Here is a 15,424-nt window from a genome sequence, read left to right as displayed (position 1 = left end):
ATATATAGTTTTTTCTTTAAATATACTAAATATACTTTAAATATATTCTTTAAAACAAACCTTAAGATAACCTGTAGGAAACACGCGCGCACACACACACACACCTTTAGCAAGCAGAATAGTGTAGGGATTTTTTTTTTTTTTTTTTTCTGTAATTGCTTTGAACGATTACATAATTGTGGCATCTGTTATTGTAATCCCTATTAGAAATTTGATTAATTGTGCAGCCCTAATCATAGTAATCGCAATAACAATTTCAAGGAAATAATCGACAATTATGATTTTTGTTATAATTGTGCAGCCCTAAAATGTAGTGATATGTTTCATGTGCTTAGAAACTTCTTAGTCTGGCTTAGTGTTGAAATGTTTGTTTTTGCTGAGTGGATAGTGGATTGTCTCAGTTTTGCTCCTTTCGATATTTAAGATACGATATGTTCTCATTGGCTGTTGTCTCATCACTCAGCACTTATGGCTTTAATTGCAGAAAAATTGTGGGGAATATTGTGAATTTGACATGCGTCATGACTCAGAAGTCGTATAGCAACCAGCCAATCAGATTGAAATGTGCAATTTTAGCTAGTGCTTGCAATTTATCTGTGCAGACTGTATCTGATGCTCTGTAAGTATGTTATTTTAGGCTGAAACAGAATTTCACCTTAATGAAACCTTGAAAGAATGAAGAAAAGTGGCTATGTTGTTAGACCTCAGACTTGCTCCAAACTTGAAATGAAAAACTATTATCTGAAAGGAGCCTTAAGCTTTGTTTGAGAGTGTTTAACCTCCACTGCTTCTCTTTCCACAGCTTTCAGTCTGGATACGGAGCAGCCGGACTACGATCTGGACTCGGAGGATGAGGTTTTTGTGAATAAGCTGAAAAAGAAGCTGGAGGTGGAGGCCCTGCAGTTCGAGGAAATGATTGACAGATTGGAGAAAGGCAGCGGACAGCAGGTTATTAAAAAGATTCACCGCTTACAATGTGAACCGTGGGATAAAAAACCTCTGGGATTTCAGTCAGTGACGCTGGAAACTTTAAATTGAAAGCTGAAGTGATTCTGCTAAACCTTTCTGTCTGAATTCAGAAAGTCACTGTGTGGAATCCTTAAATCCCATAAACCAGGAGTTAAGTTAAATTGGTGACTGACTGATGCAGATATCTAGAGCAGTTGAAAGATGAACAGCTGTCAGTCAATACTGATGAACCGTTTAAAAGTTAGGGATCAGTACTTTACGGTAAAGATAAGGGAAAGATTTCTATTTCAGATAAATGCTGTTCTTCATGCTTTTTCTTCTTCAAATAATCCTAAAAATGCATCACGGTTTGCACACAAAAATGCAGCACAGTTTCTTTCAACTTAAGAAATGTTTATTAAGTAGGGCCCTGTAAAATGCTTTTTTTTTTTTTTTTTTTTTTTTTTTTTTTTTTTTTAATTAATTAATTAATTAATTAATTTACCTTTTAGTTATAATTTTTCTAGACTTTATATAAATCAAAGCATTTGTATTTAATGCATTTTATTTAAAGTTTAACAAATACAATTTAAGGCCTTAACAAATTTTGTATTACTGTGTTTTTTTTTGTTTTTTGTTTTTTTTCCGTTTTGATTTGTTGGACTCTGTTTTAATGGTTAAATTAAAAAATATAAATCAAAAAGCATGTCTAATTTATTGAAATCATGAAACGCCCACAGTTTAACAGTAATTTATTAAAAGTTTAACAAAATTCATTTTTAAGGCCTTGTGAAATGTTTTTTTGTTTTTTTCTTTCCCAAATTAATTTGTACTTTTTCAAATTCTTTTTTTTTTTTTTTTTTTTTTTTTTTTAATGATTTCATTACATTTTTATAATCAAAAGCATCTATAATTAATTAATTATTATTAATAAATAATAAAATTAAAAATAAATAATTATTTGATGTAAAATTTTTTTTTTTTTTTTTGGTCAATAAATTTTCTAGTAAATGTTATTTACAGTTTTAGTAATAATTGTATTAGTAGTAGTACTATCATATAGTTCTGTCACGATTTCTTCAAGTTAAACCAAACCTTTATTTTGACGGATTGCCGTGAAGACCTGAAGTTGCTGTTTGTACCTTTATGATATGATAGTAGTTATACAGTAAATTCTAATTTTATGACTGGTCTCGCTTTATAGAAGCCATGTGGCTCTACAAATCAGCATATTTCTGAAGGGTCATGTGATACTGAGGAGTAACAAAGCTTAAAAAATTAAGCTTTAACTTTACTGAAATAATGCATTTTGCAGTATATTTAAATAGAAGTTAATTTATTAAGTTATTTTTCAAAAAACAACGTCTTACTGACCCCAAACATTATATTAATTGGTCTACCATTTATTGTTACTTTTAATTTAATTTTTATTTTTTGCATTGTTTCTATATATTACTGTTGCTATTATTATTATTACTACTAATGATTATAATTGATTTGTTTGTTTACAACTTCTTTCTGTACCACAGCTGGCGACCCTACAGGAAGCAAAGCTTTTACTGAAGGAGGACGATGATCTGATCAGGGAAGTGTTTGAATACTGGAGCAGGAAGAGGAAACTGTGCAAAAGCGGATCCCTCATCCCAACCATCAAGCAGGAAAAGCGGGATGGTTCCAGCACCAATGACCCCTATGTGGCCTTCAGGCGCAGGACCGAGAAGATGCAGACGAGAAAGGTAAGCAGTTTTGGTCGGGACCATGACCGTATCGATGTTGTATTCCTAATCCTTTAATGCTGATCTTCTAAGCAGCTCAATACAGCCTCAATACCCTCTGTATTTGACACTTTTGAACCCTTTTTTTCCCCACCCGAAGTCCACACAATTTTGTAGTGATGGCATCTGCTAACTAGACCATGCTAATAAGCAGTATTTTGACCCCTTTGGGGTAAACTGGGTTGTAAATGCCTGATTGTGTTTTCATAGTACAAACAAACAATTCCAGGCAGCCTGTTAATATTGTTTTGATGTTTTGTGTTACTGCAAGCTTAGAAATAACTAATTAAATGACAAACCCACTTGTTTTATCAAGCTGAAGTTCTGCCAGGCTTGGCTCTTTAACTTTGTTTTGAAGTTTGTCTCATAATGACTTGCAGGAGTTTGCCTTAAACAGTCAGCTGTTCAGTTGATGATCATCTTCCTGTGTGGTCTTTGCTGCCTAACAAACTGTGGCATTATTGGATGACTTTTAGTTTTGAGCATCGCTGAACTGAAAAAGAGATTATTTTTCATAGTTCATTACGTCAGGGCCTAATGGTGATTATTAAATACAGTGCTATGGTAGATAATTAGGAATCTTTCCTCTGCTTATTTTAAAATGCTCAGCAAGCATGAAGGATAAAGGCGGAGGGAGTTTCATTAAATTACAAATAATGTTGTTCGGTTTATGCTTTTAGAAAAAGAATGGGCGTCAGATGCATTTGCATAATTATGAAAACAAAGGCCCATGATGTTTACAAAGGGATGTAGGTTTGAGTCTAGAATGCATTTTTTAAAAAAAGTTCATGAAGGCTGCCTGACCACTAAATGTTGGTTAAGTAAATATGAAGTTCAGTAATGGTATCATTCATGATTCCCCAGAACCGTAAGAATGACGAGGCGTCCTATGAGAAGATGCTCAAACTAAGAAGGGACTTGAGTCGGGCTGTCACTATCCTGGAGATGATCAAGAAACGAGAAAAGAGCAAACGAGAGCTGCTTCATCTCACACTGGAGATTGTGGAGAAGAGGTATGTGGACTCAATCTCAGAGGTGTATTTGCATGCATTTAATATGAATGTACAAGATCCAGCTTAACTTTGCTTTGCATTTTAATATGCCTAACCTGCTTGACTCAAGATTTTTCTTAATTGCTTCTGTAATTGTGTTTTACTGTGTGCGCGTTCGTGCATAATGTGAACAGGTCGTGTATTTTTAATTGGCTTAGGCATCATTGCATACCCTAATTATGGGGCTTGTTTTATATGGCTAAATGAGCAATTATGGTTCACCTTGTTTGTTCATGAAGGCCACATGATCAAGCTCCATTATTCATTTGTCATCTTTAATCACTGAGATTTGTTGGGTGATTTGTTTGTGTATGCATAAATATATCTCTCAATGATATTGAACAAAAAAATAAACTGTTTGTTTGTTGCATCTTCCTTAAAACTGTCTACTCTTTCACTTCAGGAACGCCATGCCAGATTTTGGTTCAGAGGTGATGGCAGAAGCACTAGCTATGGCAAAACCTGTTTACAAGATTCCCATAATCCCCTTCTCCAGCAGCAGTCAATACCGCCACCAGGACCATGTAGACTTCAAAGACTATAAGACCAAGGTGGGTACACTGTATAATAATGAAATCACAGTTTAGTCTATTAATGTATGTTCTTGAACTTATTGTGAAAAATGTGTGTAAAATTTTCTGGAAAATAAATCAAATGCAATTTACTTCAAACACCATGCCTAAATGGATTTATTTAATAATTTATTTTTGGAATATAAGTCGCAATACATTTCAGGACTTATATTTCGGAAAGTGCAGTGGATAAAAGTACATGTATCTCTCTCTTTCAGCCTGAAAAGACAGAGGTGGTCAGAACAAAGAGGAAGTACGACAAGAAACCCAAAATCCCGCCTCTCTCCGCCCCATTGCATACTGGCCCATCCCTGTTTAACCCCAAAGACCTCAACCAATACGACTTCCCCAGCTCTGATGATGAGCCCTTTTCACAGGTACACATATGTGACATTTGCTTGACTGGTTATAATCACTGTTTAAAGGTGAAGTGTTTAATTACTGTAGCATCTGTTCTTTCTTCATCAGTGGCTTAATTTGGGGGCGGGGCTACAATATCATTCAAAAGTTTGAGACTGGAAAGATTTGAAGTTGTTTTCAAAAAACATTTCTTATTATTATCAATGCTGAAAACTGAAATGAAAATTTCCGCCACTGAATAAAAAACAAAAAAGGTTATTGCTACTGTTCTCAGAATTGCATGATGTAAACTGAGTTATAAAGATAAAATTGAGTTACGAAGTCAGAATTGCGAGATGACTCACAATCCTGACTTTTTTCCCTCATAAATACTAGTTTATATCTCGCATTTCTGACTTTTTCTTGCAATTATGAGTTTATATATTGCAATTCTGACCATTTTTCTCACAATTCTGACTTTTCTCGCAATACTGAGTTTTGCAAATGCGAGTTTATATCTTGCAACTCTGACTTTTTTTTTCTCGCAATTGCAAGTTTATATCTTGTAATTCTATTTTTCTTGCAGTTCTGACTTTTCTCGCAATAGCGAGTTTATATTGTGTAATTCTGACGTTTTTCTCGCAATTGACTTTTCACACAAATGCAAGTTTATATCTCATAATTGTGACTTAATTGACTTATCTTGCAATTCTTCATTTCTCAGAATTTAGTTTATTTTGCACAGTTCTGACTTAACTCACGATTGTTTATATCTTAAAATTGAGGAAAAAGTCTGAATTGTAAGATTAAAAGTTGCAATTACCTTTTTTTTTTTTTTTTTTTTTTTTTTTTTAAATGTATTTATTTATTTTTTATTTATTGGCGGAAATGGGCTTCCATAGAAAAGTTTTGTATTTTTACAAAATTTATTTTATTTTATTTTATTTTTTCAGGTTTTGTAGATCTGAAATGTCTTTTATATCTTTAATTGTATACCTTGTGCAATTTATGCAGAGATCGCCGTGAAAGTAGCCTTGATGCTGGCATGGTGTTAAAAAGTGAATAAATATTTCATGTTTTTTCAATGGATGTAAAATTCAAAAGATCAGCGTTTATTTAAAAATTGAAAACATTATAAATGTCTTTACGGTCAGTTTTGATATAATGCATCTTTACTGAATAAAATTAATTTATTAAAAAAAAAAAATCTGACAACCATTTTTGTGGTGGTGCACAGAAATTCCACACCTCATGTTTAAATTAATTAGGTTTTATAGTTTGTGAAATTTAGACTTCATTGTTTATGCAATCAGTGAATAAAAGACTTCCTGTTTTTGTTGTGCAGATACATTCTGGGTCATCAGAGGCCGAGGAAGAGAACGAACCCGACGGAGTGTTTGCCTTCAGGCGGAAAGCAGGATGTGTTTATCACGCTGTAGGTGTCGAACACTGACCTCATATCTCATAACTTGTGCTTCCTCTCTTCCACATCCTTTCATCGTTCCTCTTTCCTCTCCACTATTGTTCTACACCTCAGCGTATCCCCATATGTAGCCACGTAGACACTACAGCTCTGTTTCCAAGCTTTTACCCTATTCTCTGCACATTTCATTTACTGCTTCATTTACTGTTTTCTCATTTGGTTTGTGTTGCTTCTGCAGCCCCGTTTAGATCAGAGCGGCGACTGGCCCTGGTCTGGAGAAACAGATGGAAGGTCGTGTGACCCGCGGTTTCGGTACTCCCTCACTACTCTCACCATTCCCCGCCGCTGTGTCGGTTTGGCACGGCGACGGGTGGGACGGGGCGGCAGGTGAGTCAAAAGTCCATATTTGATCTCATTCTGATGACTTGAATCATATTTGCTGTTTTCTAAATCATATTTAAACTATTCCTTAGATTTCTTCTGGACCGGGCCTATTCGGATTTAAATGGATTATTCCAAAGTTTGGATTCGGATTCAGAGCTGGACTTTTCCTTCCCTGCTTCCCCTCTCCATCCGGAAACCACTTCCCAGAAAGTTACCTCATCCTCTACATCGCAATCTTCATCCTCTTCTTCCTCACACACCACATATTCAGATCTACGACAGATCCTCCGAAACATCAAAGCGTGCCGCTGGAGGCACTTTAAACCACGGACACTAACCAGCCAAGCAGGCACAGGGGATGCGCTGTCAAGAAGACCGTTTAGGGGGTTGGTGAGGGGCGGCGCAGGGCCGGGTGGCAGTACGCTGGGCAGAACAGCAGGGATGGGACCACCCGCAGTAGGTGAGTGATCTTGCACGCTAGTGAGCATGAGAAATGCTGGAACTGTTTGTTAGCTCATGTTTAATTCAGAGGCATCAGTGAAGTCTGGAAGTAAACACGGAATGATTGACGGTTATTATAATTGAGAACACTCGGTGTTTGCTGCAGCAATGATGGGGAATTATATTTTGGACCCTTTACTGGCAGTGCCCTTTTTTGTAGGGATGCACAAACTGCATGTTTTCAAAATTGACTACTCGGTAGGTTGTTTAAATGATTTAGGGAAGGTGTTCAAGGAGGACGTGTAGAACTCCTCTGGTTTAAGATTCTGTCTGCTGTACACATTGTAACAGTGTAAGGGTTTTGAGATGTTTGAGTTCACCTTAAAAGTTTTAACCTTAAAAAAAAAAAAATCATGGTGTATGACATTGAAATACTGAGATGAAGCACAATGGACAAAATGCCTGTTTGGATTTGTATAGTGAGAACGGTATAATGGCTTTTCCTTTGGGCACTACGCTTTTTCATAATTTTCAGTTTTATTTTTATTTATTTATTTTTTTATTTGATTTGATTTTTTTGTTTCAGTTTATTGTATTTGTAAATTATTTATATTAAATCTTTATTATATTTTTATATTATAAATATTAAAATATTTTTATATTATATTAAATTTTTTTGTCGTATATTATATTACTTTATAAATATTACTTGAATTTTTTGTATAGTTACATTTTTGTAGTATAGTTTATAGTATAGTTTTTTTTAATTGTATTTTTAAATGTAATTTTTTTTCTATTACTTGAATGTTTTTGAATTTTATATAGTTTAATTTCAGATTATCTAGTTTAAGTTTTGTTTTTTTTACTTTATTGTATTTTACATTATTTCATTTTTATTGACATTTTATATTGTTTTATAATACTTGAATTTTTTATTTTTTTTAATAGTTTAATTACAAATTTTTATCTAGTTTAAAAACATTTGTTTTGTTTTTTTACATTTTAATATATTTTTAAATTATATATTTTTTTGTATTTTATATTCTTTAATACATTAATTTTAAATTTATTTTATATATAGTTTAATTTCAAATGATCTAGTTTATTTTGTTTTTTTTCTCGTTTACTTTTTAATATTTACTTTATTTAAAATTTATCTAGTTTAATTTTAGATTTTCTGTACATTTCCTTATTAATAATAATAATATTAATAAATAATAATAAAATAATTAATTTTATTATCAATCAGTGGTGAAGGTGTCAACCTTTTAGGAGTTTTCGCTTGCTGTGATCCAAAAATATTACTGAGCTACTTGCAAAACATTAGATCCATTTGATTTCAGTATTTAATTAAATGTGACCGATTCTCGGTTCCCAACTCCACATAAGAATCTAAATGTCTGCCAACACTTGACCAGTGACTAATTTTATGTTACAAAATATTTAAATGAGGACAAATTGATTGCGACACTTGGCTCGTCGTTGTCAAAGGAAAGCAATAAACCAAGAGAAGCAAATGTTCATCAGAAGCACAGCTGCAGCTTTTCATAAAACCTCATTAAGTGCGTCCAGCATTAAATGAAACTCTTTCAGATGATGACAAGAACACGGTGTTTGCAAATTATGCAGTCTATCTGTTCGTTTCATATTTGTGTATTGCTCCAGTGATTTTAATATCATCTACACGGTTGCAGCGCACTTGTTGTCCTCTTTTTGATGAGAAACCTCTGTAATACTGTCATTTTAATAAATAAAATGGTTCAGCATTACACTGAATGAATGTATTGATATGAATGGTGTATTATGTTATTTTCTTAGCTAGTTTGAATGAAAAGAAGCTTAAAATGGAACGTTTGCTGAATTTTTCTCTGTGAAATTGTAATTCTGTATGTCAGATGGGTAATATTTCTTTTTTTTTTTTTTTTTTTGTTCCAGCGTTCACGGCTGAGCAGTATCAGCAGCATCAAGAACAGCTGGCCCTTATGCAGAAACAGCAGCTGGAGCAAATACAACAGCAGGCCAACGACACGGGCTCAAGTCAGGTGTGTAACGGAGAGACACAAGTGTCACTCGTTTCTGGAAGTGTGATGGCTTGTGTAACATTCTCCTGCTGTCTCCTTCAGTCTCTCGTCTCCAAGACGTTGGACTCAGTCAGCGCCCAGTTTGCTGCTTCTGCACTCATGACCTCTGACCAGCTTTTGACCTTAAAGGTCAAAGAGGATGGCGTAGGAGGTGGAGTCAACGGGGTCGTCCAAGCTTCAGGTAAGTTAAATCTTTTGCATTTGCTTATTCTGTAATAATATTGCTTTTAACTAACTATTGTTTGTTTACAGGAGTTTACAAGGGATTGAGTATATCTGCCACATCCTCGGCATCGATCCTCACTAGCCAACCAATATCGACCGCTGTCCCGCCCACCTTCCTGTCCTCCACTAGCAACTCTAACACAAGCTCCGCCCACACTGTCCACAACCCTATGGGTAACCATAGTAACAACACAGCCAACTCCACCTCTCAGGTCCTGATCGGCAACAACCTAAGGCTCAGCGTCACCACGCCCTCTATCGCCAGTCTCAATGCCCGTCACCTTCCCAGAAGTCTCAGCAACGTGCCACCCGCTGCCTTGAAGCTCGCCGCCGCCAGCAACTGTCAGCTCCCCAAAGTGAACACGGGGTAAAGAATTACATGCATTCATGCATATATTATTAAAAATGTTAAAATGTTGTTTTTTTTTTTTTTTTTAAGCATATATTATTATATGTTAAAAAAAAAAAAACTATTATAACAGCAATAATTTAGTATTTTTGTTTTTTTCTTCAAATATTTTGTTTGGAAATATTTTCTATATTTAGCAAATAGTGATAATCAGTTGTCTTTTTTGGCAAGTATTTAGTTTGCAAATATTTAACTAAATTTAAGTTGCAATCAAGCTTGTTTTTTTTTTTTTAAACTATATTTAGTAAGTAGAGTGAATCAAGCATCTTTGTTTTTATATATTTATTTATTTATTTATTTATTTATTTATTATTATTATTATTATTATTATTATTATTATTATTATTATTATTATTTTTTATTTTTATTTTTATTTTTTATTTTTTGGTTAATTACATTTGCCAAACAGTAATGATCCAGTATTTTTTTTCCCCCCAGATATTTTGCAGAAAAATATTTCCTGTGTTTAGCAAACTGTGACAATCAATCATATTTTTTTTTTTTTTTTTTTTTTTTTTTTTTTTTTTTTTTTTTTTTGGCAAAACAATTTGTTATAATGGTAACACAAATATTCGTTTGGAAATATTTTTATTATATTTGGCAAACAGTAATAAACCAGTATTTTTTTTTATAATAACAGTCCAGCCTTTTTAAAGCAAATATTTATAACAATACAGCATTTGATTTGCAAATATTTTATTATATTTAAGTGGCAATCAAGCTTTTTTGTTTTTAAAAATACTTGTTATAATGGTAATGCAAATATTTGTTGAGAAATATTTTTATTATATTTGGCAAACAGTAATAATGCAGTATTTATTTATTTTTTTTAATATTTTGTTTGCAAATATTTTTTATTTATTTAGCAAACAATGAGACTCAGTCGTGTATTTATTTGGCAAATATTTTGTTTGCAAATATTTTACTATATTTAAGTATCAATCAAGCTTATTTTGTTGGAATTATTTTTTTTTTTTTTTCTAAATAATTATGGCAGTAGCAACCCAACATTTTTGCTAGTTTTACTATTTAACAAACAGTGACAAGCTTTTTAGTACTATTTAAAAAATAGTAGCAGTATAGTGTTTTTGTTGTTTGTTTTTATTTTGGTTTTGTTTTGTTTGCAAATATTTAGCAAATATTTGTTACAAAAATAACACTCTAGGTCTAGGACCTAAAGCATGAAAAATTACATTTTTCCTACATCAGTGTCACATTTAGGTTTTTAAAAGTAAATAACTATGAATGAAAAATGATGCATTAAATGATAAATCTAATTGAAAAAAGTAGTTTGTTCACAAATCGGAACTTCTGTGATTTGTTTTTCTGCTTCTCATGATTGCATGCACATGAATGTGCAACGTTGGACACATTGCATGAGTTGCGCAAGTACATTAGTCACTTTTCATTTGGATTGTTTATCAGATTTTTAATCAGTTTCCTGTTTGTCCACAGGGAGAATCACGAGCAGGAAAAGCAGTCCCTCAACAGTATAGCAGAGAACACAGTGGCCATGGAGGTGACGTAGTGACCGCTGCCTGGGCGTCGTTCTTTTTTTTTTTTTTTTCTTTTTTTTCCGCCCAGTCCAGTCTTCTGGTGCTGTGCACCAATCGGGTTCGGGGAAGCAAAAGGACAGCGGGTTTCCACAGCGACTGTCTGAACGTGACAGAAAATTTCATCTCTTGTTTCTCTTTATTTTCGCCCCCTTTTCATAATTTTTTGTTTCTGTTAAGAAAAGTGATGTGTAAATTATGAATGTGGCTAATATTTGATGTACAGAAACTACATATTTGTAAAAGCCCACCACCACCCTTGTATATACGCTACTTGAATACAGAACTGTTGAGTTGATGTTTTGCACTTGGGGAATCGAAAAGAGTAAAAAGCGAGCGAGGGGGAATGCGTGAGGTAAACGTGAGTGTGTGAATAGTCATGTGCATGGTGAGGAAACCTGCTGTTCTACCTATTTATTGTGCTGTGTTTACAATTATTTGTTTTTTTATGTTCGTTACTTTCTTTTATTTCGTACACTGTGTCCCTCAGTTGTTTCCTGTGGTGTTGTAAGTGTTTAGGTAGCTGCCGATTCCTAAATTTCCCCCGTTTTCAAGTTCAACTGATTCACGCTGTGAATCGGATTGAGCGTTAATGGTATCATGCAATTATTTTTTTTTTCTCTCCAGTTTTGATTTATTTAATGCATTTTCCCCTCCTCTTCTGGGACAAGTCGGGGTTTGACGCCCTTTAGATTCAGGGGTTAATGGGAGGGCAAATTTAGGGGGTGGTTATAGGAATCTTCCATTTTTATCATCCCAAAAAGACAAACAAGGGATGAAGTCTTCACTTTGGGAGCTTCCAATGCTTCCGGTTCAACTAAGCACTATTTCGTTTTGTTTTGTTTTTTTGTTTTTTTTAAGTTGATTTTATTGCTGCTTTTTGTATAAATTCAGTTCCTTTTTCATATGATGGAAACTGTCCCAGTTTTTATATTATAGTTATTTTTGTATCTTGTTTTGCATTTCTATCGTTCTGTTCGTTTGGTTTTTTTGTGTTCTTGTGGTGAAGCGTCTTTTGCGCTTCGTTAACGGAAGACTTCATTCTTTGTTGCTAAACGTCACGCGCGACGGCCGACAAGCGCCCATTCCGGTTTAATGACATCATTCAAGACCAAGAAGGAGAAAACAGGTGGATGCCAAATGAACGTCATCTCCTTGGCCGCCTTCTCTAAACGCATTAATCCAGCAGACTCTGGACTACTTCAAGGCCTGAAAAAATAATAATAATACCACAAGTTAAAGGTTGTGCCTTCCTTTGGGAATGTCCTGCTCAGTCTCTTCCGTGAAGAGGATGCTCCGGCTCAAGACCGCGGTCCTGCGGTACGCACTTGTCCGGAGCTCGGGTTTCCGATGCCCAGTCCACTGGCTGAACTGAATCATCCTCCTCCAGGGGTTTTTTTAGTCTGATCTGGAGGGAGGCAAAAAAAGAAAAAAATATGGGAAATATAAAAAAGAAAAATATTATTGAATAATTGAAAAAAAAAAAAAAGATATGTGACAATTCAAACATGAATCAGACAATAAAGCCCAGGTTATTATATGTGAACTAAAGAGTTGTCTTGTTATTGTGTGAAGTAGTGACTGAATCTATGGGAATTTTGTGGAAATTAATACTTTTATTTAGCAAGGATGCATTTAATTGAACAAAAGTGACGTTAAAAACATTTGTTACACAAGATTTCTATTTCAAATAAATGGTTCTATCAGAGAGTTCTTTAGAGTTCTTTTGTTTCCACAAAAATATTAAGCAGCAAGAGCTGGTCTCAATATTGACCAGCTCTTATAGTAAAAACTATCAATAACAGTTCAGCAGCGAATCAGCATATTTTCATGATTTCTGAAGGATCATGTGCCACTGAAAACCGGAGTAATTATGTTGAAAATTCAGCTTTGCATGAATAAAATTTAAAAATAAAAATAAACAAAGCATTTTTAGGTTCTAATTTTTCACAATATTACTATTTTTAATGGTATTTGTAATCAAATAAATGCGTGTGTGTATATATATACGCATGCACATACATACATATATATATATATATATATATACATACCTATATTTAGCAAACAGGTGACAATCATGATTTGGCAAACAGTAATAAACCAGTGTATGTGTATATACATAAAGTGATTTTATGTCTGTAAAAAAAGCACATTAAATTTAAGTGTATTCATGTAAAAATTCAAATAACATGCTTATTCTGACTTGTACACATTAAAATATAAAAAAAAGAATAAGGGAACATATTACATTTTGTGTTTTACATGAGTAAAAAATTCTTACTGACAAATGGCAAAAAACCAAGGATAGTGGCACATTTTAAAAATGTAGAATTACAGCTAATTAGTATTTGGGGTGAAATTTGTCTTTTAATATGTCAAAAATTGATTTTTGTTGTAAGTATGCCTGACAAGATTGTTACACTAAATGACATTTTAGTGGGTGTCTTTAAATTAGGGAAAAATTTATGATATTTATTTATTTATTTTTGCTCAGAAAAACCAAGATATGCAATTAAATTAAACAAAACGTTAGTTTTCAAAATCTTTTTTAGTATTTTTTGGAAAACAAAACAGTTTAAATTACACTGCTTTTTATGCTTAAACCTTTTTTTGTCTTTATTTTAACACACACAATGGTATATACAAGTATATTCATTTAAAAATTATATTTTTGTCTAATTTGACTCTTTTTTTTATGTTCTACAATGTCCTGAAAATATTTGTTTAATAGGGTTTAAAATGAGCAAGATTTCTTGGTAATAGGATGTCACTCAAGTCATGTAGATATTAGGCCTGTTGTTTGCAGACGTTTTATTCTTTTGTTGACTTAATACTCAAATGTCTTTCCAAAGGAAATGATGCTGTGACAAAAGCCCTGTTTGACAAGTGTGACAGCTTCTAATACTGAGCACCTTGAATGCTAATGACTTATTTTTTTAGACATCCAGAGAAACGCAAGCCTACACTTTAAACACAAGCAAGACCTGCATTACAAAATCTTGCATGCCAGCTTTAAAGGAGAATTCTGGCTTAAATACAACTTGAGGTCTATTGACAGCATTGGCATGCTTTTTACTGACAAATTCATTTAACTGCTTAAAACAAACATATAAACTTTACCTGAAACAGAATGTGCCACAAATGTTGATAGAACTTAAGTCTTTTATTTAACATGGCATATCCCTGGTTTTAATCATTTAAACAGTGCATTCACAAAAATTATGCTGCCAATAGGCAAAGATATCCAAGGAAAACATTTGTTTGGAAAGCAATTGTGTGGCATAACATCTTATGATGTTTTCAGATGGATGTGTGACTTCAGACTAATGGTCCAAAGTCTCAGTTTACACAGCCTCAGAACACAGATGCCACAAGAAGTTTTGTGTTTTGGCAAACTGTGGAACATTAGAATTGACAGACTCATGCATTAAATTTCCTCCATTTGAAAGCAATTACACTTTCAGTCTTCCTTTGCTTCTGACTCTTTGGTGGCAGGTGAGTCAATATGCAAACAAAAATAGACATTTACATATATACAGTAAGTTTACATACACCTTGCAGAATCTTAAAAATGTTATTTACCAAAATATGAGGGATCACACAAAATGCATGTTATTTTTTTATTTAGTACTGACCTGAAAAAGATATTTCACATATAAAACCTTTACATATAGTCTACAAGAGAAAATAATAGTTGAATTTATAAAAATGACCCAGTTTACATAAACTTGATTCTTAATACTGTGTTGTTACCTGAATGATCCACAGCCGTGTTTTTTTGTTTAGTGATAGTTGTTCATGAGTCCCTTGTTTGTCCTGAATAATTAAACTGCACAATGATCTTCAGAAAATCCTTCAGGTCTTACTAATTCTTTGGTTTTTCAGCATTTTTGTGTATTTGAACCTTTTCCAACAATGACTGTATGATTTTGAGATGCGTCTTTTCACACTGAGGACAACTGAGAGACTCATGTGCAACTATTACAGAAGGTTTAAACACTCACTGATGCTTCAGAAGGAAAAACAATGCATTAAGAGCTGGGGGTGAAAACTTTTGAACAGAATGAAGATGTGTACATTTTTCTTATTTTGCCTAAATATCATATTTTTTCGTGTAGTACTGCCCTTCAGAAGCTACAGAAGATACTTGCATGTGTTCCAGAAGACAAAATGAGTTAAATTTACCCTGCTCTTCAAATTCCAAAAGGCTCTTAATGCA

The 15,424-nt window shown here is 33.4% G+C and overlaps 1 protein-coding gene across 2 annotated transcripts in view; it reads left to right on the top strand.

The window, feature by feature from the left end:
• Positions 1-12,748, top strand: part of epc1a (enhancer of polycomb homolog 1 (Drosophila) a) — a 33,110-nt gene extending 20,362 nt beyond the window's left edge. For both annotated transcript variants that reach the window (XM_051124213.1, XM_051124211.1), the window contains exons 3-14: positions 803-948; positions 2,478-2,684; positions 3,588-3,736; positions 4,179-4,326; positions 4,566-4,724; positions 6,032-6,121; positions 6,348-6,496; positions 6,583-6,953; positions 8,870-8,976; positions 9,058-9,196; positions 9,268-9,607; positions 11,105-12,748. In XM_051124213.1, coding sequence (XP_050980170.1) covers positions 803-948; positions 2,478-2,684; positions 3,588-3,736; positions 4,179-4,326; positions 4,566-4,724; positions 6,032-6,121; positions 6,348-6,496; positions 6,583-6,953; positions 8,870-8,976; positions 9,058-9,196; positions 9,268-9,607; positions 11,105-11,177 — 2,078 coding nt within the window. In that variant the 3' untranslated portion in view covers positions 11,178-12,748. The remainder of the gene's footprint in view (positions 1-802; positions 949-2,477; positions 2,685-3,587; positions 3,737-4,178; positions 4,327-4,565; positions 4,725-6,031; positions 6,122-6,347; positions 6,497-6,582; positions 6,954-8,869; positions 8,977-9,057; positions 9,197-9,267; positions 9,608-11,104) is intronic.
• The last annotated feature ends 2,676 nt before the right edge of the window (positions 12,749-15,424 follow it).

Source organism: Labeo rohita, chromosome 12 (genome assembly GCF_022985175.1).
Source record: "Labeo rohita strain BAU-BD-2019 chromosome 12, IGBB_LRoh.1.0, whole genome shotgun sequence".
NCBI lineage: Eukaryota > Metazoa > Chordata > Actinopteri > Cypriniformes > Cyprinidae > Labeo > Labeo rohita.
This window is presented reverse-complemented; position numbering and strand designations above follow the sequence as displayed.